This window comes from Esox lucius, chromosome 7 (assembly GCF_011004845.1).
Source record: "Esox lucius isolate fEsoLuc1 chromosome 7, fEsoLuc1.pri, whole genome shotgun sequence".
Taxonomy (NCBI): domain Eukaryota; kingdom Metazoa; phylum Chordata; class Actinopteri; order Esociformes; family Esocidae; genus Esox; species Esox lucius.
The window spans coordinates 30,715,718-30,743,384 of record NC_047575.1 but is presented as its reverse complement, the minus strand read 5'-3'; the positions used below and the strand labels follow the sequence as shown (position 1 = coordinate 30,743,384).

The following is a 27,667-nucleotide window of genomic DNA, read 5'->3' as shown; positions in this document are numbered from 1 at the left end:
GTTGCAGGAAATGGTCTAGAAACGTTGCAGACCAATTGCTGCAACATTCTTGTTTCTTGAACGTTCAGTTGTGACTCCAACTGACCCAGGCCAACTATTGTTCACTGTGGGAGATTCAGAAGCCCTAAACCTTCTATCCAAGTACAAACAACAAATCAAAATTACCCTCTAACCCTCCATTTTTGTATTGCTGGTTTGGAATTCTGAGGGGGGGGGTTTCAAGCCCTATTCAGCTCATTTCCTATTTAATTTTCCATTATCAGCATTTCTTTCATTCCAGTCTTAATGCAATTTAGAAGTGTCTTGCTGTACTGCCTGTTTTCTGTTTGTTTCATCCATGGCATCCATGGCTAAACCGAATGTTGTGAATCTCACAATCTTTTAATGCCTCATCGCTAGGCACACCTATATTTGTAGAGCTGTGAATTTTTGATTTATTTAATTGTCCCAACATGTCAGCGCCCGAGCACTCTCAGCTCCACCCTCATTTCCTTTCCATTGGCATTCAACAATCCAAGCCTGTGTTTTTGGAATGAGAAGAAGCATTCTTCCAGAGGGATGACCTCTTCTGTCTCAATAGGAGCTGGCACTAAGGACATGACCCTGCTGCCCTCACATCAGATACCCGGCATGGACTCACTGTTTGTTTCAGTCTGCTCAGACTCAGAAGACATAGATCCTCTATGAAGCAAATTATGTTTTCTTGGTTAGTGGGGACAGAGGAGGAAGTGGATGTTATAAGACTCATAACGGCATGATCAGATTTCCTTGTGAGTATGACAAGTTTTCACAATCTTATCCTTACTTAAGTCGATGTGGCATTTGATTTGCATAATCAAGGCAGTGCTGAATTAGTCTACAGCATGTATAATACTGTGCAAATGTCTCAGACTTTTACACAATATAATATGTTATGTGGTATCTGCTGTATCAGTCTATGGCATGTGTAATATGTATGTTTCATGTGAAAAATGTGTTGCTGCCTTATCCTGTCTGTATAGTTTTGTAGGTATTACTGTCAACTGTAGAAGTATAAGAGACTGTGTCCCCTTTGAGGGATTCAGAATTATAGACACTTCATCTACTTCTGAAAGGCTCACTTTCAAGTCTACTGCTCCAAGAAACAGCCGAGAAAAAATGTGGGGACAAAGTATAAAAAAGTGCTGTAATTCTAACATGAACATGAGATCATTACAAATCCAATGTTCTTGAGTAATTCTAGAAATACTCGAAATTTCTCAAAATATTTGAAATACTTAAAATGCACTAAATGGAAGTTACTCTGCTAATGGGCTAAAATGTATATGTAAAAGCATCCAAATCTTTGGTACTTCAGGATTAAAAAAGCAAAGTAACTGAAAACCATAATGTTCACTGTACACAATAATGGCACCTCTCCCTTTAAATCATTGGTTTTGGGCCATTGAAAATTAAGTATGGATTTTTTAAAGATTTGACTAAAAACAAGTTTGTTTTTGCCTTTTAATCTGTGGATTCATCCTCGGAGTAGATATAGACATGATTTTGTTTTACTCTGAATTAGCATTCTACAAACATCCAGTACAAAAAATTACTTAATTTGTTCAAGATCTGCTAACCCAAAAGTAACCTGTGCTGTGGCAGATATCACTCTGGTCACTCCTAAAGTCTTCACTTCCGTACTGAAATGATCAACAAGCCATTTAAATGATGCCAACAATGACTGTAATGATTTACAAAAGACTTGGACGTTTGAGACTCAGAAATTCCAAAATAAACTAGCTGCTATCTGATGAATGCACATCATTAAATCCATAATCCTATCTGTACATTTGTCCCACTGAATATAGTGTAATTTAATGTTTATTTGTTTGTTTACAGTATTTGTGTTCTGTTTACTGTCTTGTCTTGCATTTCAATTACTTTGATTTATTGATTTACTGACCTAGACTGTCATTGCTTCCAAAGGCGCTTCAACAAAGTACTAAGAGAAGGGTCTGCATACATATTTAAATGTGATATTTCTGTTATTACATTTTATTATACACCACCTCGTTTCCCAAAAAGTTTGGATGCTGCATAAAAAGCTAATGAAAACAGAATGCAATGATGTGCAAATAATTTTTCCCTATATTTAAATGAACTGAAAATAGTACAAAGACAATATACAGTGGGGAGAACAAGTATTTGATACACTGCCGATTTTGAAGGTTTTCCCACTTACAAAGCATGTAGAAGTCTGTAATTCTCATCATAGGTACTCTTCAACTGTGATTGACGGAATAAAAAAAATATATAAAAAAAATCATATTGTATGATTTTTAAGTAATTAATTTGGATTTTATTGCATGACATAAATATTTGATACATCAGAAAAGCGGTACTTAATATTTGATATAGAAATCTTAGTTTGCAGTTACAGAGATAATACGTTTCCTGTAGTTCTTGACCAGGTTTGCACACACTGCAGCAAGGATTTTGACCCACTCCTCCATACAGACCGTCTCCAGATCCTTCAGGTTTCGGGGCTGTCGCTGGGCAATATGGACTTTCAGCTCCCTCCGAAGATTTTCTATTGGGTTTAGGTCTCGAGACTGGCTTGGCCACTCCAGGACCTTGAGATGCTTCTTACGGAGCCACTCCTTAGTTGCCCTGGCTTTGTGTTTCGAGTCATTGTCATGCTGGAAGATCTTCAATGTTCTTACTGAGGGAAGGAGGTTGTTGGCCAAGATCTCGCGATACATGGCCCCATCCATCCTCCCCTCAATACGGTGCAGTCGTCCTGGTCCCCTTTGCAGAAAAGCATCCCCAAAGAATGATGTTTCCACCTTCATGCTTCACGGTTGGAATGGTGTTCTTGGGGTTGTACTCATCCTTCTTCTTCCTCCAAACACGGCAAGTGGAGTTTAGACCAAAAAGCTCTGTTTTTGTCTCATCAGACTACATGACCTTCTCCCATTCCTCCTCTGGATCATCCAGATGGTCATTGGCAAACTTCAGACGGGCCTGGACATGCGCTGGCTTGAGCAGGGGGACCTTGCGTGCGCTGCAGGATTTTAATCCATGACGGCGTAGTATGTTACAAATGGTTTTCTTTGAGACTGTGGTCCCAACTCTCTTCAGGTCATTGACCAGGTCCTGCCGTGTAGTTCTCGGTGATCCCTCACCTTCCTCATGATCATGGATGCCCCACGTGGTGAGATCTTGCATGGAGCCCCAGACCGAGGGAGATTGACCGTCATCTTTGAACTTCTTCCATTTTCTAATAATTGTGCCAACAGTTGTTGCCTTCTCACCAAGCTGCTTGCCTATTGTCCTGTAGCCCATCCCAGCCTTGTGCAGGTCTAAAATGTTATCCCTGATGTCCTTACACAGCTCTCTGGTGTTGGCCATTGTGGAGAGGTTGGAGTCTGTTTGACTAAGTGTGTGGACAGGTGTATTTTATACAGGTAACAAGTTCAAACAAGTGCAGTTAATACAGGTAATGAGTGGAGAACAGGAGGGCTTCTTAAAGAAAAACTAACAGGTCTGTAAGAGCTGGAATTCTTACTGGTTGGTAGGTCATCAAATACTTATGTCATGCACTAAAATGTAAATTAATTATTTAAAAATCATACAATGTGATTTTCTGGATTTTTGATTCAATTTCTCACAGTTGAAGAGTACCTATGATAAAAATGACAGACCTCTACATGCTTTGTAAGTAGGAAAACCTGAAAAATCGGCATTGTATCAAATACTTGTTCTCCCCAATGTATATTGTTCAGCATTAATGGCATTTAAAGATTTCTGTATTTCAAGGTAATTGTATCCATACATCAGTTACTTGTAGTTTGATGACTTACGCCGTACCAACATCTACCAGGCAGGTTAGCAGAAATACTTAAGGGCCAGAGCTCTGCTTTGTCAGAAATCACAAGACAGATTAGATGAAGCAGTGAAGCACACCAAAACAAATCATCTTCATTTCTATGGTATGCACAAAAACACGACCATAATCCCCCAAAAACATTCCAAAGGGTAACACTGTACATAAATTACAAGATGGCATAAAAAAACAAAGCTCTGTCATCTTCTTATTAATTACAATAAACATAAACATTAACAAAATGAACAGCCGCAAGTCATGCTGGGATATCGATAATAAAAAAGAAATACTCCTTATTTATACAGTTCATTTTTGTAAAGAGCGAATCAAAGTCTGTGGAAAAACAGATAATTATTGTGTTTCCTGATAACAGACTTTTCCAGTTATATTGGCTCTAAGTTTTATATCCAATTGAAAACAGAAATGTACAGTCATCATGAAATACAGAAAATCACGTAAAAAACTAAAGTAAATTACCTTAAAATAACATTTATATTTTAGTGTAAGGTTTAAATGACTACATAATTGTCTTTATTTACATTTTATGCAGCATCCCAACTTTTTTGGAAATGGGGTTTTAATTTAATGGTATATTTCATAATTGAATACTGTTTCTCATTGTGAATTTCATGATTACAAGGGATAAGTCAATCAAGTGGGTGGGTGGTTTTTAGCCGCTGATAGGCTAATCCAATGACATCAGCTTCACCAACAGATGCTCGTTTGTTAGCATATAGGCACAACTAGACATAAAAACATAGAATATGGTAGTAAAACTACACAAAAATATATTGAATCATATAGTGAATTGGAGCATAATAAATGTTTGTTACTTTATTAGATAAAGTGGGAAACTGTTTTTCTAGCAGGTGGATGAAACAGCTTTGACCACTGGTCTCCCTATTTGCTTGCTTGTAATTTTCCTTAATTCATAAAGAACACCAACGTCACGTTTGTGTGATTTGGTCAGATACACACCATTTTTAGTGCATCTGGCATAACGATTGAGCTAAAGAGCTGAACTGTGGTCTGTTAAAGATGGAGTCACACCATTTGATCACTCAATTAACTCCTGATAAACAAAGGGATGTTGAATAGATTCAATTACTTGATACCAAACCATATCTTTCTACTAGGAATATTTTCACACAGCTAATCATGTTCCTGGCACACAACTAGTTAGCTAGCTCGAAATCATCTTGACCAATAGCTTGCTTTTATTTAGAATTACACTGTAGACTAGCTGCCATCAAATAAGAGTGACTTTTAATTGGAAATTACTATGTAGATCAACATCCCAGTCATGCTACTTTTGATAAAGCAATTTAAAATAGCCTAATCAGATTTCATTTGGGTAATCTACAACCTACTGACTACAATTATAAACAGATAACTGTAACATATCAGTCTGACCGCCTCTCATTGTTCCTACTCCCCAAGTGTCTCACCCCTCACTGAGGGCAGTCTAAGTGTGGCCAGAGGGAGCAGACTCACTTTTACAACACCAGTTTCAACACACAGACTGGAGGTTGTTCGCAACTCAAGCTACCCTTGACTCCCATACAAACATTGAAACATATTCTTCCTCTTTTCTGGATTACATGAACACCTGCACCAATGATGTCACCGGCCCTAAACTAATAAAGACCTTCCCCAACCAGAAGCCTTGGATGAACAGCAAAGGACCGACAACTGCTAAAGACACGTGACGCTGCATTCAGATCTGGCGACCCTGAGGCTTACAGCTCGTCAAGGGCCAACCTGTGAAGGGGCATCAAGATGGCTAAAAATGCAGATCGAGGGGCACTTCAACAACAACTCTGATTCTCGACGTAGGTGGTAGGGGATTCAAGCCATCACAGATTACCGGCCAAAGAACCCTACCCCCACAGCCAGCGCAAGCGGTGTCTGCGCATGGTGCACCGCATCACCAGGAACCCTTCACACCCATAGAGATGCCTAGAGGCTATTTGGTGAAAGCACACACACATAAATTCCCTACTCCTTGTATCCCTTTTTCTCTCTTCTCGTCTCCTTCCCAAAGTCTATTGGAGGAGAAAGTCAGAGGGGTGGGATCTCTGAGAGGATGCAAGGTATATGCCCTTGAGATCTTCCACTTCCAATACACTACATTAAACCACACCCACGTTGAACCACAAACAAAATGTTCCTGGGTGATGATACTTGTGAGATAATTTAACCTAACAGCCATCACATAGACACCATAGCTCAGGGGCATTATTACCACAGACAGTTCACAGTCTGTATTCAGTCAGTAGATCTACATCTAGACAAGGACGTGTGTCCCATCACTTTGAAAATAACACATTATTTAATGTACCTAGCCATCATTCCATTTGCAGAGGTGATATGGTTGAGAAAATCAAGAAAACATTTCTGTGATTTAATTAGATCAGGATTCAGTTGTCTGTAAAACAAAGCTTGGTGATATTTGGCATGATCACTTTCATACAGAGAATTTGACTGTTTCATAATTAAAACATTCCTATTATATTGGAACCTTAGTTGGTGTAAATAAAATACAGTACAGAAACATTCAATTGAACCTCAGGTCTAACAAGAGCAAAGCTGAAACTGTAATTAATCAGGTTGATCCAATCTCTAGGAGTAAAAGGTATGTAAATGCATCTTCTTCATTGCATGAATAGAAAGAGGCACCACAGAAGAATGCTCTTTTGTATTGCTTTCATCGGTCTAGATAAATCAATAGCATGGTGTGTCTGATGTATGAGTCTCCTGTCTGTATTTGTGCATTTTCAGCTGAGGTAATTTAATTAAAAGACCAGCAAACATTTCAGAGTGAATCACTTTGTCCAATCAGTTTATGGCTGGCCTGCTTAGTCACTGGGGCAATTTCCACATGTGACACAGCAAACCCTGTCAACAATAAATAGAGCAACATAATTTGATTTCTCATCAAAGGCTTTGATTGCTACCTCCCAACTCTGCTTTGCTCTCTATATGTTATCAGGTGAACATCAGAGCAGTAGAGCATTCACAGTAGGCCACTTTGCTACAAGAATTCAACAACCCCTGGCTGCTTAAGGATGTTCAAGCAAATTATCCTGCCACCTGAACATGTTATTGACATAAGTGCATCAAATGTATAGCCTAGCTAACACTTTTTTCCAATGTCCCTCAGTCCAGTGTCTGTTCCTCTGCCCATCTTAATCATTTCTTTATATTGGCCCGTCTGAGATGTCTTTTTCTTTGCAACTCTGCATAGAAGACCAGCATCGCGGAGTTGCCTCTTCACTGTTGACGTTGAGATCTTCAGTTTCTTGGCAATATCTCACATGGAATAGCCTTCATTTCTCAGAACAAGAATAAATTGACAAATTTCAGAAGAAAGTTCTGTAGTCCTGTAATCGAACCCACAATTGCTGATGCTCCAGATACTCAACTAGTCTAAAGGACAGCTTTACTGCTTGTTCAATCTGCAAAACAGTTTTCCACTATCCATCCATCCATCTTCTTCTGCTTATCCGGGGCCGGGTCGCTGGGGCAGCAGTCTAAGCAGAGATGCCCAGACTTCCCTCTCCCTAGACACTTCCTCCAGCTCTTCCAGGGGGACACCGAGGCGTTCCCAGGCCAGTCGGAAGACATAGTCCCTCCAGCGTGTCCCCAGTGGGACGGGCCCGGAACACCTTCCCGGGAAGGCGTTCAGGAGGCATCCGGAACAGATGCCCAAGCCACCTCAGCTGATGTGGAGGAGTAGCGGCTCTACTCTGAGTTCCTCCCGGGTGACCGAGCTTTTCACTAAGGGATCACCCAGCCACCCTGTGGAGAAAGCTCATTTTGGCCGCCTGTATCCGGGATCTTGTCGTTTCGGTCATGACCCAAAGCTCATGACCATAGGTGAGAGTAGGAACATAGATTGACCGGTAAATCGACCGCATTACTGCAGAAGCTGCACCGATCCGTCTGTCAATTTCCCGTTCCATCCTTCCCTCACTCGTGAACAAGACCCCTAGATACTTAAACTCCTCCACTTGAGCCAGGCACTCTCCACCAACCTGAAGTGGGCAAGCCACCCTTTTCCGACTGAGGACCATGGCCTCGGATTTGGAGGTACTGATTTTCATCCCCACTGCTTCACACTCGGCTGCAAACCGTCCCAGTGCATGCTGAAGTTCCTGGTTTGAAGGGGCCAACACGACAACATCATCCACAAAGAGCAGAGACGAAATCGTGTGGTCCCCAAACCTGACACCCTCCGGCCCCTGGCTGCGCCTAGAAATTCTGTCCATAAAAATTACGAACAGAACCGGCGACAAAGGGCAGCCCTGCCGGAGTCCAACATGCACTGGGAACAAGTCTGACTTACTGCCGGCAATGCAGACCAAGCTCCTGCTTCGTTCGTACAGGGACCTGACAGCCCTTAGCAAAGGACCCAGGACCCCATATTCCTGAAGCACCCTCCACAGGATGCCGCAAGGGACACAGTCGAATGCCTTCTCCAAATCCACAAAACACATGTGGATTGGTTGGGCAAACTCCCATGAACCCTCCAGCACCCCATAGAGTTGTCCACTATGCTAACATAATTGCAAATGGTTTTTCTAATGATAAATTTTTTTTAAATGATAAACCTGGATTAGCAAACACAATGTGCCATTGGCACACAGGAGCGATGGTTGCTGATAATGGCCCTCTGTATGCCCATGTAGATATTCCATTAAAAAAAATCAGAAGTATTATATATTGACATGCAGCTCCAGAAAAAATTAAGAGACACCTTTTTCCTTACTTTTCCAAAAAAGTTGAAAAGGAATGTTTTGAGTGAGGAACAGAAGCGTAAAATTTTGCAGTGGTCTTTTAATTTTAACCCCTCTGTTCATCAATAATATTTTGTTTTGCAAAACCATACAGGTAAGTAAATTGCCGCTTGACTTATTAATCCGCTCTTGGCGTCTACTATACTGTCACAGTACTTCAGTGAAACACTGTTTATCGTCGTACCTCTGTTGTGATATTCAGTCCGGTTGGCTTTGGTCTATTCCGCTGTCCAACCTCGGACTCGCGTGATGAATTTTGCCAAGAAATAGCGACCGATGTTAGGTTGCGTCTCCATTGTGTCTCCGCTGGGGCGATCAGCTACACAAACGAATCCGACACAACGTCGCAGGAAAGCTCTTTAGCCACCCCTCTTCACTCGCCATCAACACATAGCTCGCGATATTTACGGTAGTAACTACGGTAGAACAATTTTTGTTTCACTTCTGTTTGACAATCGATACGTTTTCACCTCTGCTCTTTATGTTCAACTGGTCAAATCGACTCCGCACCCAAAATGCGCCATTTTCAGGTAACTTTAGTTCATCATCTGACAAGTATAGAAAACTGCCGTGTTTCGGTCTTTATAAATACTTCTATTGTAGGAAAATGTGTCTTTATTAATACTTATATTGTAAGAAAACATATCTGTTTTCCCACTAATTTACTGCGCTCAAATATGATTTTAAGTTTGCAAGCTCTCAGATGCAATGTCAACGCCACACTCAGGCAATTGCGTGCGAATAAGTGTAGGACCTTTTCCCGCCACACAGTGCGGCGAATAGATCTGGGGGAACGCATATTAAGGTTATGATCAGGTTGTAGAAATCCGCTGCCAACCGTTCGAATGAATATAATTGAACGATTCACTAAAATAAGAGTCGTTCCAAAACAACTTTACACTTTGCAACGGTTCATGCAAATTAGTGTTTATCAAATCCTCCTTCAGGAGGCGCTGGAATGCTACACGCCAGTTCTCTGGTCGCAACTCGAGTCGTCTGCTGTCAGGACGGTGCCACATGTCTCACGCCGTAAGGTAGGGCGCGAAGATTAGTCGTGTCACTTTTCACCATTTAGCAGCATCTTATGGTGAGTGACATGCATTTCTCCGGCCTATGCGGTCATTACTCAAGGTACTCCCACATTGTTTATTTTGACTACCTGTTTTTAGCTACACTTCTGTAAGGCATACTCCTAAAATTGGAGGATATAAAGAAACAACCGAAGCTAACCAGATTTTGTTTGAAAATTAACTAGTCACAAGTTCTTGCCGTGCAATGGGTAGTCATAGCTACAAAGGCTAACCTGATACGTTTGTTGACTATCGCTATCATGAAGCACTTTAGCATAGATTTTCTGAGCTGTCAATTTGTGTTATGTACATTTTGGGGCGGAGTGGATTGGCCTACATGACTGTTCTCGTAGCTACTGTGACTAAGACAGTCTCACTCAGCAATTGTTATTTTTTTGGGGTCAATGGTCTGTTATGTTATGTTAGATTTGGTTATGGAATTTTAAGCTAGTGAAATTGTCCTCCATGCTGAACATTTTTTTTAGTCAGGGAGCTTGGAGAAATTATTGATACTGTGAAGTCACTACGTGATTTGACTATTTCAGACAGATGATGTGCAGATAACTGGCATAGTCAATGTTTTGAAGCCCAATTAAACACTATCACATTGCAGATATCGCATTAGTTTTACATTAAAATATAAACACATTCGCTGTGTTTAGAGGCAGGGGTAAAGGAGTGAACAGCGTGAGTGTTGAATAGTTGGCAGATGTTTGAGTTACTATTATAGATATACTTGTAATCAAAACAACACTGCCATAGACAGCCAATCCACATATCCAAGATATTCTACAAGGTTTCAAAGTTCTGTGTAGCCTTCTGAACTTTAATCGTCTGTTGTGTTCCAGGTAATGACGTGGCTCAGGTTGGAACCTGGAGATGCCGAAGACACGAGACATTTTGGCCTTTGTATTGATCGTGTTGCCTTGGACACTACTCATCGCTGTTTGGGATTGGAGTCCTATCAATGACTTCAAAGGTAAAAGTTATTCTTCCGTGTCCTTATTTCCCTATGGTCATGGTTCTCAAACCTCACCTCAGATGTTTTACAATTGTATTCAGAATTAGAACATATTATTAGGGAAGAATTGGATGACTTTCACTTAAAATAGGCAATTGGCTGATCTCCCTATATAATGGATGATTGGAGAAAAAAATTATTGCTGTGTGTGAGCCAACATTTTTCCTTGATTTTATTTTGTGAGTTCCTATATTGTTTTTTAGCTTAGAGATTATTATCACAACAGTCAAAGATCTTACTAGATTCTAAAATAGTTGAGTGTAGGCAATTCATTTCCATAGCAATCAGTGTGGGTAAAGGATTCGTCCTAGGCGCTATGTTCATCTAGTGCAGTTTTTCCCAATCCTGGTCTTTGGGACCCAAAGGGGGGAATGTTTTTGTTTTTGCCCTATCACTCACACACCTGATTCAAATTAACGACTTGATGATACGTTGATTATGTCAATCAAGTGTGTAAGTGGTAGGGCAACATTTGAAACAGGTGTGTGAGTGCTTGGGCAAAAACGTGCACCCCTTTGGGTCCCGAGGACCAGGATTGGGAAACACAGATCTTGAGCAGTGTTTCTTAACCCTGCGACTGGACGCCCCCCTGCCCTGCATATTTTAGATCTCTCACTGCCCTAACATACCTGATGTAGCTCATGAAGGACTTGATAATGAGCTGATCATTTGAATCAGGTGTGACAGAGCAGGGAGAGATCTGAGCAGGGAGGACAGTTGGACCCCCATGGGCAGGGTTGAGAAACAGTGATCTAGAGCTATTTGTTGCCGCAGCTCCACAATGAGTGCACAACAGTTTGACTTTAGAATGATGCATTGACCTATCTAAAGGCAGCAATATAAGGTGGGCCATGGGACAAAACAGTTTATAAATAATGATTGACAGCCATTGTTGATGGTAACGACGTCACAATGTCAAAAATTATGATTGATGGTATTTCAAAGGTTCCGTATGTAAGATTATTACTTTACCACTAGCATAATACAAGCATAAATGACCAAAATATATCTGCAGTTCACCTTTTAATTCATGTTTGACATGAAGAGACATGTACCCTCCATAAGTCTTTGGATAGTAAAGTCAAAATAACAATTTTTGCTGTACACTCAAGGTATATGAAAATGCAATTATGAGTCAAATGAGTCAATGCTATTATTTCTAGCTGTTTCAATGCAGCACTTTCACAGTTACATCCCCCGATTTCTGCCTCCCATGTTTCTGTATAACACATGTTGCCCGAGACAAAAGTTTGTGGTTTGTGAAATGACTGTATAAAAGAATAATCAAATAAGTTAAGACAAACCTGGCAATGTTTTGCTTTTTAAAATTTAAGCCACAAACCGGTTCTTATGGTGTGTGTGTGTGTGTGTATAGGGGATTTATACACCAGTGATTTATTCAGTGGTCCAACTGCTGTACTGTTAACAGTTTGCATACCCTTGGAGAATTGGTAATATATGTAAAAAAAAAAATTAAGATAACATGAGTGAACGGGTGCTTAGGGTCATTGTCGTGCTGGAAAGTCCAAGAGCATCCTATGCGCAGCTTTCATGCAGAAGAATGCAAATTGTCTGCCAGTATTTTCTGATAACATGCTGCATTCATCTTGCCATCAATTTCCCCATACCTTTAGAGCACAAACACCCCCAAAACATCAGTGAGCCACCACCATGCTTCACAGTGGGGATGGTATTCTGTTCACTATAGGCCTTGTTGACCCCTCTCCAAACAGCGCATATGGTTGTGACCATAAAGCTCTATTTTGGTCTCGTCACTCCAAATTACAGTGTGCCAGAAGCTGTGAGGCAGGTCAAGGTGTTGTCGGGCATATTGTAGCCAGGTATTTTTGTGGCATTGGTGCAGTAAAGGCTTCTTTCTGGCAGCTTGACCATGCAGCTCATTTTTGTTCAAGTATGGTCATATTATGCTCCTTGAAACAACCACACCATCTTTTTCCAGAGCAGCATTTATTTCTCCTGAGGTTACCTGTGGGTTTTTCTTTGTATCCCAAACAATTCTTCTGGCAGTTTTGGCTGAAATCTTTCTTGGTCTACCTGACTTTGGCTTGGTATCAAGAGATCCCAGAATTTTCCACTTCTTAATAAGTGATTGAACAGTACTGAGTGGCATTTGCAAGCCTTTGGATGTCTTTTTATGTCCTTTTCCATCTTTATGAATTTTCATTACCTTGTTACGAGGTCTTTTGGCAGTTCTTCTCTGCTCCCCATGGCTCAGTATCTAGCCTGCTCAGTGTGAGATCTGACAAACTCATTGACTATTTTTACACAAACACTAATTGCAATTTAAAAAGCCACAGGTATGGGAAATTCATCTTTAATTGCAATTTTCACCTGTGTGTGTCACCTTGTGTGTCTGTAACAAGGCAAACATTCAAGGGTATGTAAACTTTTGCTCAGGGCCATTTGGGTGATTTCTGTTATCATTATGATTTAAAAAGGAGCCAAATAACTGTAATAATAAATGGCTTCATATGATCACTATCCTTAAATAAAAGATCAGTGCATGATCAATCATATTTTCAAAATCAATGCCAAAATTTCACAATTTTTGCCAGGGTATGCAAACTTTTGAGCACAACTGTATCTGTATTGTGTTCTTACCTCCTGAGATAAAAATTTGACTCCAGGATCCTGTACTGATCAATCCTGAAACTTTTCAGCATTTGTAGAATTAATTAATACATCAGCTCAATACATTTCTATAACACTTCTCTGGGCCTGAGCTCATTTAAGATGGACTGAGGCAGTGGAAAACTGTTCTCTGGTCTGACAAATAAAACATTTATTTTTAGTAATCATGGACGCTGTGTCCTCCGGACTTAAGAGGAGAGGGACCATCCGGCTTGTTATCAGTGTGCAGTTGAAAAGCCAGCCTCCATGATGGTATGGGGGTGCATTAATGCAAATGGCATTGGTGACTTGCACATTTGTGAAGGCACCCTTAATGCTGAACAAAATATATAGGTTTTGGAGCAACATATGCTGCCATCCAGATGACATTTTTGTCAGGGAAGGCCTTGGTTTTTTCAGCAACACAATGCCAAACCAGATTCTGGACATATTAAAACAGCATGAGTTCGGGTGCTAAGCTGGCCTGCCTGCAGTCCAGACCTGTCACCCATTGAAAACATTTGGCACATTATGAAACGAAAAATACAACAAAGGAGACCCCGAAATGTTGAGCAGATGCAATCCTGTATCAATCAAGAATGGGAAAACATTTCACTTTCAAAACTACAGCAGTTGGTCTCTTCAGTTCCCAAACACTTGCAGAGTTTGTTAAAAGAAGAGGTGATGCAACACAGTGGTAACATGCCCCTGTCCCAACTTTTTTGAAACATGTTGCTGGCATCAAATTCAATATGTTAATGTATTTTTCCAAAAACAATAAGATTTCTCAGTTTCAACATTTGATATGTTGTCTTTGTACAATTTTCAATTAAATATAGCGATAAATGATTTGGACATCATTGCGTTTTGTTTTTATTTGCATTCTACGCTGCGTCCCAATCTTTTGGGAAACAGGGTTGTAGTAGGTGGTATGTTATTCATGCCAATTGCTCCATGCGCACACACCGAACCTATACACACCGAACCTATACACACCGAACCTATACACACCGAACCTACACACACCAAACTTATACACACCAAACCTACACACACCGAACCTACACACACCGAACCTACACACACCAAACTTATATACACCGAACCTATACACACCGAACCTATACACACCGAACCTATAAAAAAATCGATCCCATTAATTTACATACAATACCCAATAATGATGAAGCAAACATGTTTTCAGAAAATGCATGCCAATATATTGAAAATACTTCACATATCTCAAGTATTCAGGCACTTTTATGGTTTCATTTCATAGTTTTGATGTTTACACTATTATTCGACTTTGGATATCCTAAATACCAAAACACCACCAGATCTAAAACCCAAGACATTTTCACAACCCAGTCCACAAAATAACACTAATACAATTACACTCTATCGCTAAGAAAGACATTACATTGAATTATTTATTACAGTACACTTCAGGTTTCATTCTCTTGTTCTAGATGACAGACCTGAGAAGCGCCCATACTCCAAGATCTCCTTCCCACTTAAGAAATCCTGCCCTCCAGAGAACAAAGACATTGTACAGGCGGGTCACACCAAAGACGTCTACAGACGTTCACTACCCTGGTCTGATGTCCTCCCCATCCTCCACGTCATCACCCCAACCTACAGCCGCCCGGTCCAGAAGGCAGAGCTGACCCGCCTGGCCAACACCTTTCTCCTTGTGCCTAACCTGCATTGGATTCTAGTGGAGGACTCTCAGCGACGAACCCCACTGGTCACCAGGCTTCTTCTTGAAACAAGCCTGAACTATACCCACCTCAATGTGGAGACACCTAAAAACTATAAGCTGCGTGGGAACAAAAAGGACTACACGATACCTCGGGGAACCGTGCAGAGGAATCTAGCATTGCACTGGCTTCGAGGCACCTTTAGCCACAACAATAGCAACAGCCAGCCAGGGGTTGTCTACTTTGCAGATGATGACAACACCTACAGCCTGGAGTTGTTTGAAGAAGTGAGTGGAACTGGGAGAGTTGTGATATATTAATAGTTTTTTCTTTTGAAACACCAGAATATGCAAAACGTGTGGTTTCTGTATGACATAAATCAATCACCCAGTAAAGGTGGCTACTTATAGTATACAGTGTGAGGCTGTGTAGGGGGAAGGCAAGTTGAGGTATATCATCAGGTGAATATCATAATGACATCTTCTGCAGTTTTCAGTAGTAGATTAAAGTCTGAGAATGCATGTTGTTGTACGGTGGATAGTTAAGTGTTCAGTAAAGGACCAGTTGTGTACAAGATAGTGACATCAGCATAAAGGTGGTTCAGGGAGTTATAAATATAAACAGAATATATGGTCCACCCAAGAATCAAACCTTTAGGAATACCAATAGATAACGCCAGAAATGTGGACATCTGGCCCTCAGATTTAAATGTACTTTATTTAGCTAATTAATGAAGAGTTTCACATACTTTGTGAAACTGTATGTGAAACTGAACAAAAACTTAAAGTCAAGGAGATTGAACAAAAGCCCCAAATAACATACACTTATATAAAATTATCTTAATGGGCTCAACCCTCTCTTTTTTCCCTGTTGTCTAGATGCGTTCAACGAGGAAGGTGTCAGTTTGGCCTGTAGCTTTTGTGGGTGGGCTGCGTTATGAGTCCCCTAAGGTGAACACCATGGGCAAGGTGTACGGCTGGAAGACTGTATTTGACCCCCACCGACCGTTTGCCATAGATATGGCTGGGTTTGCAGTAAACCTCCACCTGATTCTCTGTAAACCTCAGGCCTACTTCAAGCTGCGGGGAGTCAAAGGAGGATACCAGGAAAGCAGCTTACTGCGGGAGCTGGTCACCCTTAATGACTTGGAGCCTAAGGCTGCAAATTGCACCAAGGTGAGAAAAGGGTAGTTATCCTGAGTGGCTCAGTTGATATAGCATTGTGCTTCCGACACCTAGTGATTTCCACTAAGTTCAGCCATACGACAATGTAAGCATTCACTACAGTAAATTGCTTTGGATAAAAGTTTCTGCTAAATGGCATGCTATTATTTAGGGCTGCAACATCTAAATACTAGAAATTGAATTAATTTACTATTTTTATTATCAATAAGTTGGGTCTACATGAGACAGAGCAGACAAAAAAAACATAGAAAAATTGAGGAGACCTAGTCTAAAACAAGTGTCTGCTGTTCAAACAGCTCTGTATTAGGTTGGGATCATGAGAAATTTCAATGTTAAAGAATACATTCAAATTCGATGTTTCATTAGTTGCCTATACCTTATTACAGATGTTGTTTCTGGTGTAGCAATGCAGTTGATTAAATAGTGTACAATGGTGAGAGAACCATTTAGCGTTTCCTGGAGTGGCCTAGCCAGTCTCCAGACCTGAACCCAATAGAAAATCTTTGGAGGGAGCTGAAATCCGTATTGCCCAGCCACAGCTCCGAAACTTGAAGGATCAGGAGAAAGTCTGTATGGAGGAGTGGGCCAAAATCCCTGCTGCAGTGTGTGCAAAACTGGTCAAGAACTACAGGAAACGTATGATCTCTTTAACTGCAAACAAAGGTTTCTGCACCAAATATTAAGTTCTGCTTTTCTGATGTATCAAATACTTATGTCATGCAAAAAAAATGCAAATTAATTACTTAAAAATCATACAATGTGATTTTCTGGATTTTTGTTTTAGATTCCGTCACTCACAGTTGAAGAGTACCTATGATAAAAATTACAAACTTTGTAAGTGGGAAAACCTGCAAAATCGGCAGTGTATCAAATACTTGTTCTCCCCACTGGATACTACCCTAAAAAGCATGCACAGATGCGTACTTCAAAAATCCACCAGAAATAATCGCATTTTTACTGTTTAACAGTTTTAGTTTAGGCTTACTATTATGTAGCTACTGAAGGTTGTATCCTGGAAAGTGTTTGTCTATCCGGAACAAATCCTAATGCATAATTTGTTTAAACTGTGACAAGATTCGAACATGGGACCTATTTTTTGCAGGACTGCATAACTAGCCACTACGCTATTTATCAAGGGTCACTCAGTCAGTCAGTGACATTTCATCTTCTTGGCCGGCTCCCCTTACGCGGTCCAGCAAATAGCCTAGAATCAGGACATCATTGACAGCTATGCCTTCACAAATTATGCAACGGAACATTACTAACAAACCAGAAACAGCAGTACATATGTTGCTTTGAAATAGAGGGATTGTTTATACAAATCATTGTCATTCTTAAATGGTGAGACCAATATGTATGTTGAAATCATTTCAGAGAATTAATACTTTAACCGTAATTGTTTAATTTCAAATCCTAACACTTGTAACGAGTAGAGACACAGAGTAATGACACAGTGACAGTGTTCTGGGTCCTGGAGGGCGTAACTGTAATTTGTTCAAATTTCAGTAAATATTTACTGAAATATAAATTACGTTTATAACACAACTAATATGTCGAGAAACTGAAGGGTTCTAAATACTTTGAAAGGATGTCAAGTGGTCAGCTAATCTCCATAGACCTTAATATGGTTTCATTTGGATATGGCTACGATAGCAACCACATTATCAAAATTGCACAATTTCCCCAAATATGCAAATGAATATTTACTTTCTTGGGCACTGAAAAATAAGGACCCTTCCAATACTGTAATTTATCACACAGCTAAATCTTACCCAGGTGACAGCAAATGCGACAATGACAGTGTGGCAGTTGAAAGAAACGGGCTCATCCTTGTTCAAGTGGTGCTGAATGTAAAATGCATTACAGGAAGTGCAAGTTCAAAAAAACTCCAATCACTTAAATTGCTAAATGTTTCTCTCTTAGGTCACTAGAAGATAAGTTCACATTCAGTGCTTGACTTGGAATTAAATAAATGCAAGTTGTCACAGCCCTTAAATGTCAGCCCCTAACTTACCACAATTACTGGCAGCATCTATATATAGCCCATATACAACCCTGTTTCCAAAATAGTTGGGACGCTGCGTAAAATGCAAATAAAAACAGATTGCATTGATGTGCAAATAAATTATCCCTATATTTAATTGGATATAATACAAAGACAACATATGAAATGTTAAAACTGAGAAATGTTGGAATGGAAAAATATATGCCCATTTTGTAACCGGTGTAGTAGGTGCGTGAAATAAGGAGCCAACGCAGGGAGGTAGTTTCAATCGCTATATATGTATATATATTCACACAAAGGGCACGCATAAAACTCAAGCGCACAGGCGCAAAACAAGCGCGCAGACAGCTCATACAAAATGTACACCGCACATAGAACAATACCACACAAAGACAGCCGGAAACACAGGAACTTATATATGCGATCTAATGAGGGAATGGACACCAGGTGTGTGCAATAACAAGACAGGACAGTGCCGTGGGAGGAGGAGCGGCATGGCTAGAAGGCCGGCGATGACGCGCGCCGAGCACCATGTTGGGAGGGGTGGCGCGCGTCCTCCACGCGTGTCCTCGTTACAGTACCCCCCCCCCTCGACGCGCGGCTACGGCAGCCGACCCGGAGGACGCCGTGCAGGACGATCAGGGAAGTCGGCGAGGAGCTCCGGATCAAGAACATCCACCGCTGGCACCCAGCAACGCTCCAGAGGGGGCGGAGGGACCTCCCGCACCTCAGGTTGCTGGAGGGGACCAGCCACCACCGGCCTGAGGAGAGACACATGGAACGAGGCATTAATCCTGTAATCAGGGGGAAGTTGTAACTTATAGGTTACCTCGTTCACTCTCCCCAGGACTTTGAACGGCCCCACAAACCGCGGACCCAGCTTCCGGCAGGGCAGGCGGAGAGGGAGGTTCCGGGTCGAGAGCCAGACCTGGTCGCCCACTGTGTAGACCGGGGCGTCGCTACGCCGGCGGTCGGCAGCGGACTTCTGGCGAGCCCTGGCGCGCCGGATGTGCTGATGAGCTACGGACCAGGTGTCCTCAGCGCGCCGGAACCAGTCGTCCACCGCCGGAGCCCCGGTCTCGGGCTGGCTCTGCCACGGTGCCAAGACCGGCTGGTACCCCAGGACGCACTGGAAAGGGGTCAAGGAAGTGGAGGAGTGGCTCCGACCACTCCCCCGGCCGGTCCTGGCAATAGGACCGCAGGAACCTCCCCAGGTCTTGGTTCACACGCTCCACCTGCCCATTAGCTTCGGGGTGGAACCTGGAGGTGAGGCTGACCGAGACCCCTAATCGGCCCATAAAGGCCTTCCAGACCCGAGACGTGAACTGAGGGCCCCGGTCAGATACAATGTCCTCCGGCACCCCGTAGTGCCGGAAGACATGGGTGAAAAGAGCCTCCGCGGTCTGCAGGGCCGTCGGGAGACCAGGGAGAGGAAGGAACCGGCAGGCCTTTGAGAACCGGTCCACAACAACCAGGATCGTGGTGTTGCCTAGTGAGGGGGGTAGATCAGTCAAAAAATCAATGGACAGGTGAGACCATGGTCGTTGTGGAACGGGCAAAGGATGTAACTTACCTGCCGGAAGGTGTCTAGGTGCCTTACACTGAGCGCACACCGAACAGGAGGACACGTACACTCTCACATCCTTGGCCAGACCAGGCCACCAGTACTTGTCGGTAAGGCAGCGCACAGTACGGTCTATGCCTGGGTGACCCGTGGAAGGGGACGTGTGGGCCCAGTAAATGAGACGGTCACGGACATCCAGCGGGACATACTGACGACCCGCAGGACACCCAGGAGGCCCAGGATCGTCACGCAACGCCCGCTGAAGGTCCACGTCCACGTCCCACAAAACCGGCGCCACAATGCATGAGGCGGGCAGAATCTGTGTCTCATCCACCCGCCTCACACCCGCGTCGCACAACCGAGACAGTGCGTCTGCCTTGGCGTTTTTTGTACCCGGCACGTATGACAGCGTGAAATCAAACCGGGCAAAAAACAACGCCCACCTGGCCTGACGAGGGTTCAGTCTCCTCGCCGCCCGGATATACTCCAGGTTTCGGTGGTCGGTCCAGACTACAAACGGGTGTCTCGCTCCTTCGAGCCAATGTCTCCAAACAGTCAAGGTGCTAAACACAGCCAACAGCTCCCTATCACCGACGCCATAGTTGCGCTCTGCCTCACTGAGCTTCCGCGAGTAAAAAGCGCAGGGGCGACGCTTAGGAGGGGTACCTGATAGTTGGGACAACACAGCACCTATCCCTACCTCAGAGGCATCCACCTCCACTATGAACGGCAGTGACGGGTCGGGGTGAGCCAAAACCGGGGCAGAGGTGAACATTCTCTTAAGGGTGCAAAATGCCTCGTCTGCCTTGGCCGTCCAGGTGATCTGGCTCGGCCCACCCTTCAATAAGGAAGTGATAGGAGCTACTACCTTGCCGAAGCCCCGTATAAATCTACGGTAGAAATTGGCAAACCCAATGAACCGCTGTACCGCCTTAACCGTGGTAGGAACGGGCCAATTACGCACGGCTGACACACGATCAACTTCCATTTCCACCCCATCGGCGGAAATTCGAAACCCGAGGAAGGAGACGGCTCGCTGGAAGAACGCGCACTTCTCTGCTTTAGCGTAGAGGCCATGCTCCAACAGCCGCCTCAGCACCCTGCGAACGAGAGACACATGTTCAGCACGCGTAGCGGAATACACGAGGATGTCGTCGATGTAAACCACAACTCCGCGCCCCAGCATGTCCCTAAACACATCGTTCACAAAGGACTGAAACACTGCCGGGGCATTCATCAACCCATACGGCATCACCAGGTATTCGTAGTGCCCCGTGGTGGTGCTGAAGGCCGTCAACCACTCGTCTCCCTCTCGGATTCTCACCAAGTTATACGCGCTCCTGAGGTCCAGTTTCGTGAAGAAGCGCGCCCCATGCATTGACTCGATGTACTGGGAAATAAGGGGGATGGGATATGAATAACGGACCGTCAGTTTATTCAGCGCCCTGTAGTCAATGCATGGACGCAAACCCCCATCCTTCTTCTTCACGAAAAAGAAACTCGAGGAGGCGGGCGAGGTGGAACGGCGGATCTGCCCCTGCCGCAGGGATTCGGCCACGTAGGTCTCCATTGCTGCCGTTTCAGCCTGCGACAGGGGATACACATGACAATAAGGCGGCACAGCGTTCCCCTTAAGATTTATAGCACAATCCCCGGGCCGATGTGGTGGCAAACGACTTGCCATGGCCTTAGAAAAGACCAGCGCTAAATCGGCATATTCCGGGGGTATGCGCACTGTGGAGACACTGTCTGGACTTTCCACCGAGGTCGCACCTACGGAAACACCTAGACACCTCTCCTGACACCCCTGAGACCACCCTGTCAATACTCTCTGCGACCAGGAAATAGTCGGGTTGTGTCCCGACAACCAGGGAAGACCCAGCACCACAGGGAAAGCAGGTGAGTGGATAACATGGAATTCAATTAGTTCAGTATGGGCGTGCTGTACGGTCATCGTGATGGGGACCGTGACGTGCTCAACGAGACCAGTGCCTAGTGGTTTGCTGTCTAAGCCCGTAATGGACCTAGGTTGAGACAATGGCACCAGGGTAATCCGCAGTTTCTGTGCGTAACCGCTGTCCATAAAATTCCCAGCTGCGCCTGAGTCTACGAGCGCCTTACACTGAGAGTTAGCAGGAAAATCAGGGAAGGCCACCAAAAGTGTCATGTGCTTCGCAGAGAGCCCTGACAGTGTGTGTGGTCTACTCACCTGACTCAGTGTAGGGGTGTCAGGCCTCCTCCGCTCGACCTTCTCTCGCTGGAAACAGTGGGAGGCAGAGTGTCCCTTCCTCCCACAAAAGGAACACTCCCTAGGCCGCACTGTCTCCCTACGTGCGGCGCCTCCCACTTCCATGGGTTCAGGTCCGGCGACGGGGTGTACCGGAGGGGGCTGATCATTCCCGGTGCGTCCGCGGGTGGCTAGCAGATTGTCCAGCCGGATCGCCATGTCGACGAGCTGGTCGAATGTCAACATGGCGTCCCGGCATGCCAGCTCCCTACGGACGTCAGACCGTAAGTGGCACCGGAAATGATCGATAAGTGCCCTGTCGTTCCAGCCCGACCCCACCGCCAGGGTCCTGAACTCCAGGGCGAAGGCCTGCACGCTCCTTGTCCCCTGCCTCAGGTGCACGAGACGCTCGCCGACCTCCCTGCCGTCGTGCGGGTGATCGAACACGGCCCGGAAGAGGCAGACGAACGCCCCGTAATGGGCCAACTACGGCCCGTTAGTGGACCAAACGGAGTTGGCCCAGTCCAACGCCTTGCCCCTCAGGCAAGAGACAAGGGCCGAGACCTTCTCCCTATCCCCCGGGTGAGGGCTGAGGGAGGCAAAGTAGAGCTCCAACTGGAGCAGGAACCCAGAGCACTGGGCAGCGTCCCCGCCGAATCCCTGGGGAAGGCTCAGCTGTATGGTCCTCCTCTGCGACGGTGGAGACGATGGCAGGGGCACTCCAGCCGGGTCTTGTGTCGGGGGTTGCTGCTCAGATGGCAGCCTCGCCTCCAACCGCCGCATAGCGTGGACCATCTCCGTCACGGCCTCCCCCAGGGACGCGATCATGTTCCCATGCTGCAGAATCAGGTCGCTACCCGCTGACTCCATTCGGCAGGTGTGGTATTCTGTAACCGGTGTAGTAGGTGCGTGAAATAAGGAGCCAACGCAGGGAGATAGTTTCAATTGCTATATATATATATATATATATTCACATAAAGGGCACGCGTAAAACTCAAGCGCACAGGCGCAAAACAAGCGCGCAGACAGCTCATACAAAATGTACACCGCACATAGAACAATACCACACAAAGACAGCCAGAAACACAAGAACTTATATATGCGATCTAATGAGGGAATGGACACCAGGTGTGTGCAATAACAAGACAGGACAGTGCCGTGGGAGGAGGAGCGGCGTGGCTAGAAGGCCGGCGATGACGCGCGCCGAACACCATGTTGGGAGGGGTGGCGCGCGTCCTCCACGCGCGTCCTCGTTACACATTTTGAATTTGATGCCAGCAACACATTTAAAAGAAATTTGGAACAGGGGCATATTTACCATTGTGTTGCATCACCTCTTTTAATAATCGTCTGTATGCGTTTGGGAACCGAGGAGACCAATTGCTGTAGTTGAAATGTTGGGTGTTGAAATGTTTTCCCATTCATGCTTGATATAGGATTGCAGCTGCTCAACAGTTTGAGTTCTCCTTTGTCAAATTTTTTGTTGCATAATGCACCAAATGTTTTCAATAGGGGACAGGTCTGGATTGCCGGCTGGCCAGTTTAGCACCCAGACTCTTTCTACGGAGCCATGTTGTTGTGATATGTGCAGAATATGGTTTGGCATTGTCTTGCTGAAATAAGCAAGGCCTTTCCTGAATAAGACGTTTTCTGGATGGCAGCATATGTTGCTCCAAAATCTGTATATATTGTTCAGGATTAATGGTGCCTTCACCGATATACAAGTCACCCTTGCAAAATGCACTAATGCACCCCCATACCATCACGGATATTGGCTTTTTACTGTGCGCTAATAAGAAGCCAGGTGGTCCCTGTCTTTTTTAGTTCAGAGGCTGCGGCGTCCATGATTCCCAAATAGAAATTTCAAACTTTGATTAATCAGATCACAAAACAGTTTTCCACTTTGCCTCAGTCCATCTTTAAAGAGCTCTGGCCCAGAAAAGGATTCATATTCAAAGTGGGCATATATTTTTTAAGAAAATGTCTGTTTCAACATTTGATATGTTTTCTTTGGATTATTTTCTATATAATATAGGGTTTAAATGATTAGCACATCATTGCATTCTGTTTTTACTTACATTTTACACTGCATTCCAACTTTTTTGGAAACAGCGTTGTAGATAGGAACTTTTTGTAAAAATTTTGTTTGTCTAGTTGGGATAGACTCATGGCGATGGTGTCATTAATTATTCTAGAATGATTGGGGTGATTTTGTACAGAACTGCATCTTCATGGAAAATTTAATTAAAAAATGAAACTGAAAAGGACCTTTTACCTTTTGACTTATTTTGGGTAGTTTAATTTATGATATTAATTAAATTAAACTTTTTAACTGTATACAATCTGTTTTCTTTCTAAACAGAGTACCTAGTAAACTAAATAAATGACTGTAGAATAATATAGTAAATCTAAATTCTATTCAAATATAATAACTTGACTTTAAGCATGTATACATTGCTCACTCAAACTTGAAGGTTTTTGGCCAAGAATACCAATCTATTCACCATTACAGGCTTGAGACATGACCGTTGGCAAGTGACATTGACTGAAAAGCCTCTCTGAGGGGGAACTTGTAGTGGGGATTGATAGATACTTGCAGGCAAGCTTGGCGAGATGTGGAAAGCTTACTCTGTGTTTTCAACCATTCAAGTGGATCTTCTTCTTTGTTTATAGAAGGTGTTAGCAGGTAGTTGTTTATTTCTGCTTCCACAGCATCCTTGTGGGTCAGAGAAGAATCACCCTTTGCTGCAGGTCCGCTCTGTTTAAAGAAACTTCCCAAGGACTTCTTGGCTTTCTTTGCCTGGGATGTATCAGCAACTTCAGGCTCTACTTCAGTGCTGATGCTTGACGTCTCTTCCTGGCATTCCATCATTTCTGATGCCACTCTGGCCTTGACTTGCTGCTTGTTGTCTTCATGATGAAGTCCATCTTGAACCGGGGGTCCAAAAAAGAAGCCACATCTAGCAGCTCCTGAGTAGCTTCATCTCTATATTTCTCTTTTTTTTTTCCATCTCAGTTTTCAAGGTCTTGGTCAAGTCTGTGTCTCCCTCTTGTATTAGCTGCATTGAAGTGTTGAAGAAGGTGAAGAACTGGCTTCACATATGAGACAATAACATTGTCTTTCCTTGGACCACTTTTGATAGGTACTGACCACTGCAGATTGGGAACACCCCACAAGGACTGCAGTTTTGGAGATGCTCTGACCCATCCGTCTAGCCATCACAATTTGGCTTTTGTCAAAATCGCTCCGATCCTTACGCTTGCCCATTTTTCCTGCTTCTAACACATCAACTTTGAGGACAGAATGTTCATTTGCTGCATAATATATTCCTCACACTGATAGGTGCCATAATAACAAGATTATCAGTGTTATTCACGTTACCTGTCAGTGTATCTGCCCCTATGAGCTTAATTGCTACGTCTGACTGTTAAAACCCTGCCTCCTCATTAGCTTAAGGGCAAGGAAATACAGAAATAAATAAATACAGAAATCAAAGAATACGAAAAAATATCGTCATCATCATTTTCTTCTGCTTATCCGGGGTCGGGTCGCGGGGGCAGCAGTCTAAGCAGAGATGCCCAGACTTCCCTCTCCCTAGACACTTCCTCCAGCTCTTCCGGGGGGACACCGATGCGTTCCCAGGCCAGCCGGGAAGACCTCCCTCCAGCGTGTCCTAGGTCTTCCCCTGGGTCTCCTCCCGGTGGGATGGGCCCGGAACACCTTCCCAGGAAGGCATTTCCGGAGGCATACGAAACAGATGCCCAAGCCACCTCAGCTGACCCCTCTCGATGTGGAGGAGCAGCGGCTCTACTCTGAGCTCCTCCCGGGTGACCTAGCTTCTAAGGGATTGCCCAGCCACCCTGCGGAGAAAGCTCATTTCGGCCGCCTGTATCTGGGATCTTGTCCTTTCGTTCATGACCCAAAGCTCATGACCATAGGTGAGATTAGGAACGTAGATTGACCGGTAAATCGAGAGCTTCGCCTTGCGGCTCAGCTCTTTCTTCACCACGACAGACCGATACATCGACCGCATTACTGCAGAAGCTGCACCGATCCGTCTGTCAATCGCCCGTTCCATCCTTCCCTCTCTCGTGAACAAGACCCCTTGATACTTAATCTCCTCCACTTGAGGCAGGCACTCTCCACCAACCTGAAGTGGGCAAGCCACCCTTTTCCGACTGAGGTTATTTCAGGTTTGGCCCCCCATAACAGGCACCCCTGTGATGGTTAAACATGCTCGTAAACTTGTAAACTGATTATTATATCAAATAAACTCAACATTTTCAACAGTTTATTTTTAGATAATAAGAAAATTCATGTTTCATAAGCACATCTAAACATCCTTCCATCTCAAAGTGGTATAAAAGTGGTTGTAGTATAACTTTTCTAATGTTTTAACTTGAACCTACATTTTACCCCCCTAACAGGTTCTTGTATGGCACACTAGGGCAGAGAATCCTCTTCTGGTGAATGAGGGAAGGAAAGGTTTTACCGACTCCAATGTGGAGATATGACACGTCATCCAAAACAGGTAATAAGAGAGCTATCAGGTTACTGGTAAAAATGCAGAATCTGTCGGAAAGGTGTTCATCTAATGATCATCCATATTTTGGATGAATTGTGTGGAGTATTTTCCTTGCTCATCTTATAAACCCATATACCATTGTGTTATTACAGGTAATACACAGTATGGCTGGGATTCCAAACAGACAAGCTCCCAGCTGGCAGGATCGGGGTGAACTATTTACTATAATAGTGCTGTTTTAGCAGTGGTCCAGTGTTACACTGGACAAAGGATATGTAGGATACATAATATTGCTTTACAGAGATATTCATATTCACAGTATTCACCAAGATGAGTTTTCAATGTAATTCTTATTATTTTCTGCTGAAAATGTTCAAACACAAGTTTGTTGTAATTTAAAATGTGTTTTTCTGCCTTATGTAAAAATGTACACAATTGAAAGAAATTATATTCAAAAAACATAAAAAAGTCTAGAAGGTGGGCATTTAAAAATAAACAAGTTTTAAGACCCACTGCAGAGTCAGACAGCCACTTTGTCTATGTGTACAAAGCCTCATATCAGGCATAGAATATCAAAGCACAGATTCATAGAGAATGTTTTTTCTGTACTTAGCTAAGTGTTGTACTGATGCATTGATGGAAGCTGCCCTCAAGGAGCTTCAGAGGGGAACTTATTACAAAATACAATTGGTGGTTCAGACAACTGGATGGTTTCAAATAGTGACAAATTAGAAGAACCCTTTAGCAACGCCAAACTAACCAACAGCCCAATCATCCATCCTGAAATAGGTAATGGACCAATCTGGACTAATCAGGGGTCCTAAATGGCCCTGTGTTTGCTCAGGATTTGGCTCCTCCTGTAATGGAGCAGGCTGTTCTTTAGTATAGAACAGAGCTGGATAAAGAGATGGACAAGGACAGGGATAACGATGACCAGATGGACAGGGAGCAGTGGCAGCTGGAATCGTCAGGTATTGTCTTGATCTGCAACACAACCAGGAGGACTTTGGACAGGGACAGCAACGAGTCTTTTGTGCCTGATACTCCTGAGGTGTGGTCCTCATGTTTACATGGAGCGATAGACAAGGAAAAT

At 43.6% G+C, this 27,667-nt stretch overlaps 1 protein-coding gene across 11 annotated transcripts; it reads left to right on the top strand.

The window, feature by feature from the left end:
- Window positions 1-534: 534 nt before the first annotated feature.
- Window positions 535-27,049, top strand: LOC105006566 (galactosylgalactosylxylosylprotein 3-beta-glucuronosyltransferase 1). Of its 11 annotated transcripts, none has more exons than XM_034292978.1 (7): window positions 535-770; window positions 10,565-10,695; window positions 14,838-15,355; window positions 15,947-16,018; window positions 16,136-16,243; window positions 26,477-26,580; window positions 26,727-27,049. In XM_034292978.1, exons 2-6 carry the CDS (start codon window positions 10,596-10,598, stop codon window positions 26,561-26,563), a joined length of 885 nt encoding a protein of 294 aa, XP_034148869.1. In that variant the 5' UTR covers window positions 535-770; window positions 10,565-10,595; the 3' UTR covers window positions 26,564-26,580; window positions 26,727-27,049. The 11 variants fall into 11 exon arrangements, with proteins under 11 accessions (XP_034148869.1, XP_034148866.1, XP_034148865.1 ...); XM_034292975.1 differs by adding an exon at window positions 5,509-5,679 and having other exon boundaries at window positions 15,947-16,243; window positions 26,727-27,048; XM_034292974.1 differs by adding an exon at window positions 5,494-5,679 and having other exon boundaries at window positions 15,947-16,243; window positions 26,727-27,048.
- The last annotated feature ends 618 nt before the right edge of the window (window positions 27,050-27,667 follow it).

Bases quoted from the DNA above. Each gene is read 5' to 3' on its own strand.
- LOC105006566 (XM_013134535.3), top strand. From the start codon at position 10,596: ATGCCGAAGACACGAGACATTTTGGCCTTTGTATTGATCGTGTTGCCT. The intron at 10,696-14,837 runs GTAAAAGTTATT...CTCTTGTTCTAG, and splicing joins TCCTATCAATGACTTCAAAG to ATGACAGACCTGAGAAGCGC. The intron at 16,244-26,476 runs GTGAGAAAAGGG...CCCCCCTAACAG, and splicing joins AGGCTGCAAATTGCACCAAG to GTTCTTGTATGGCACACTAG.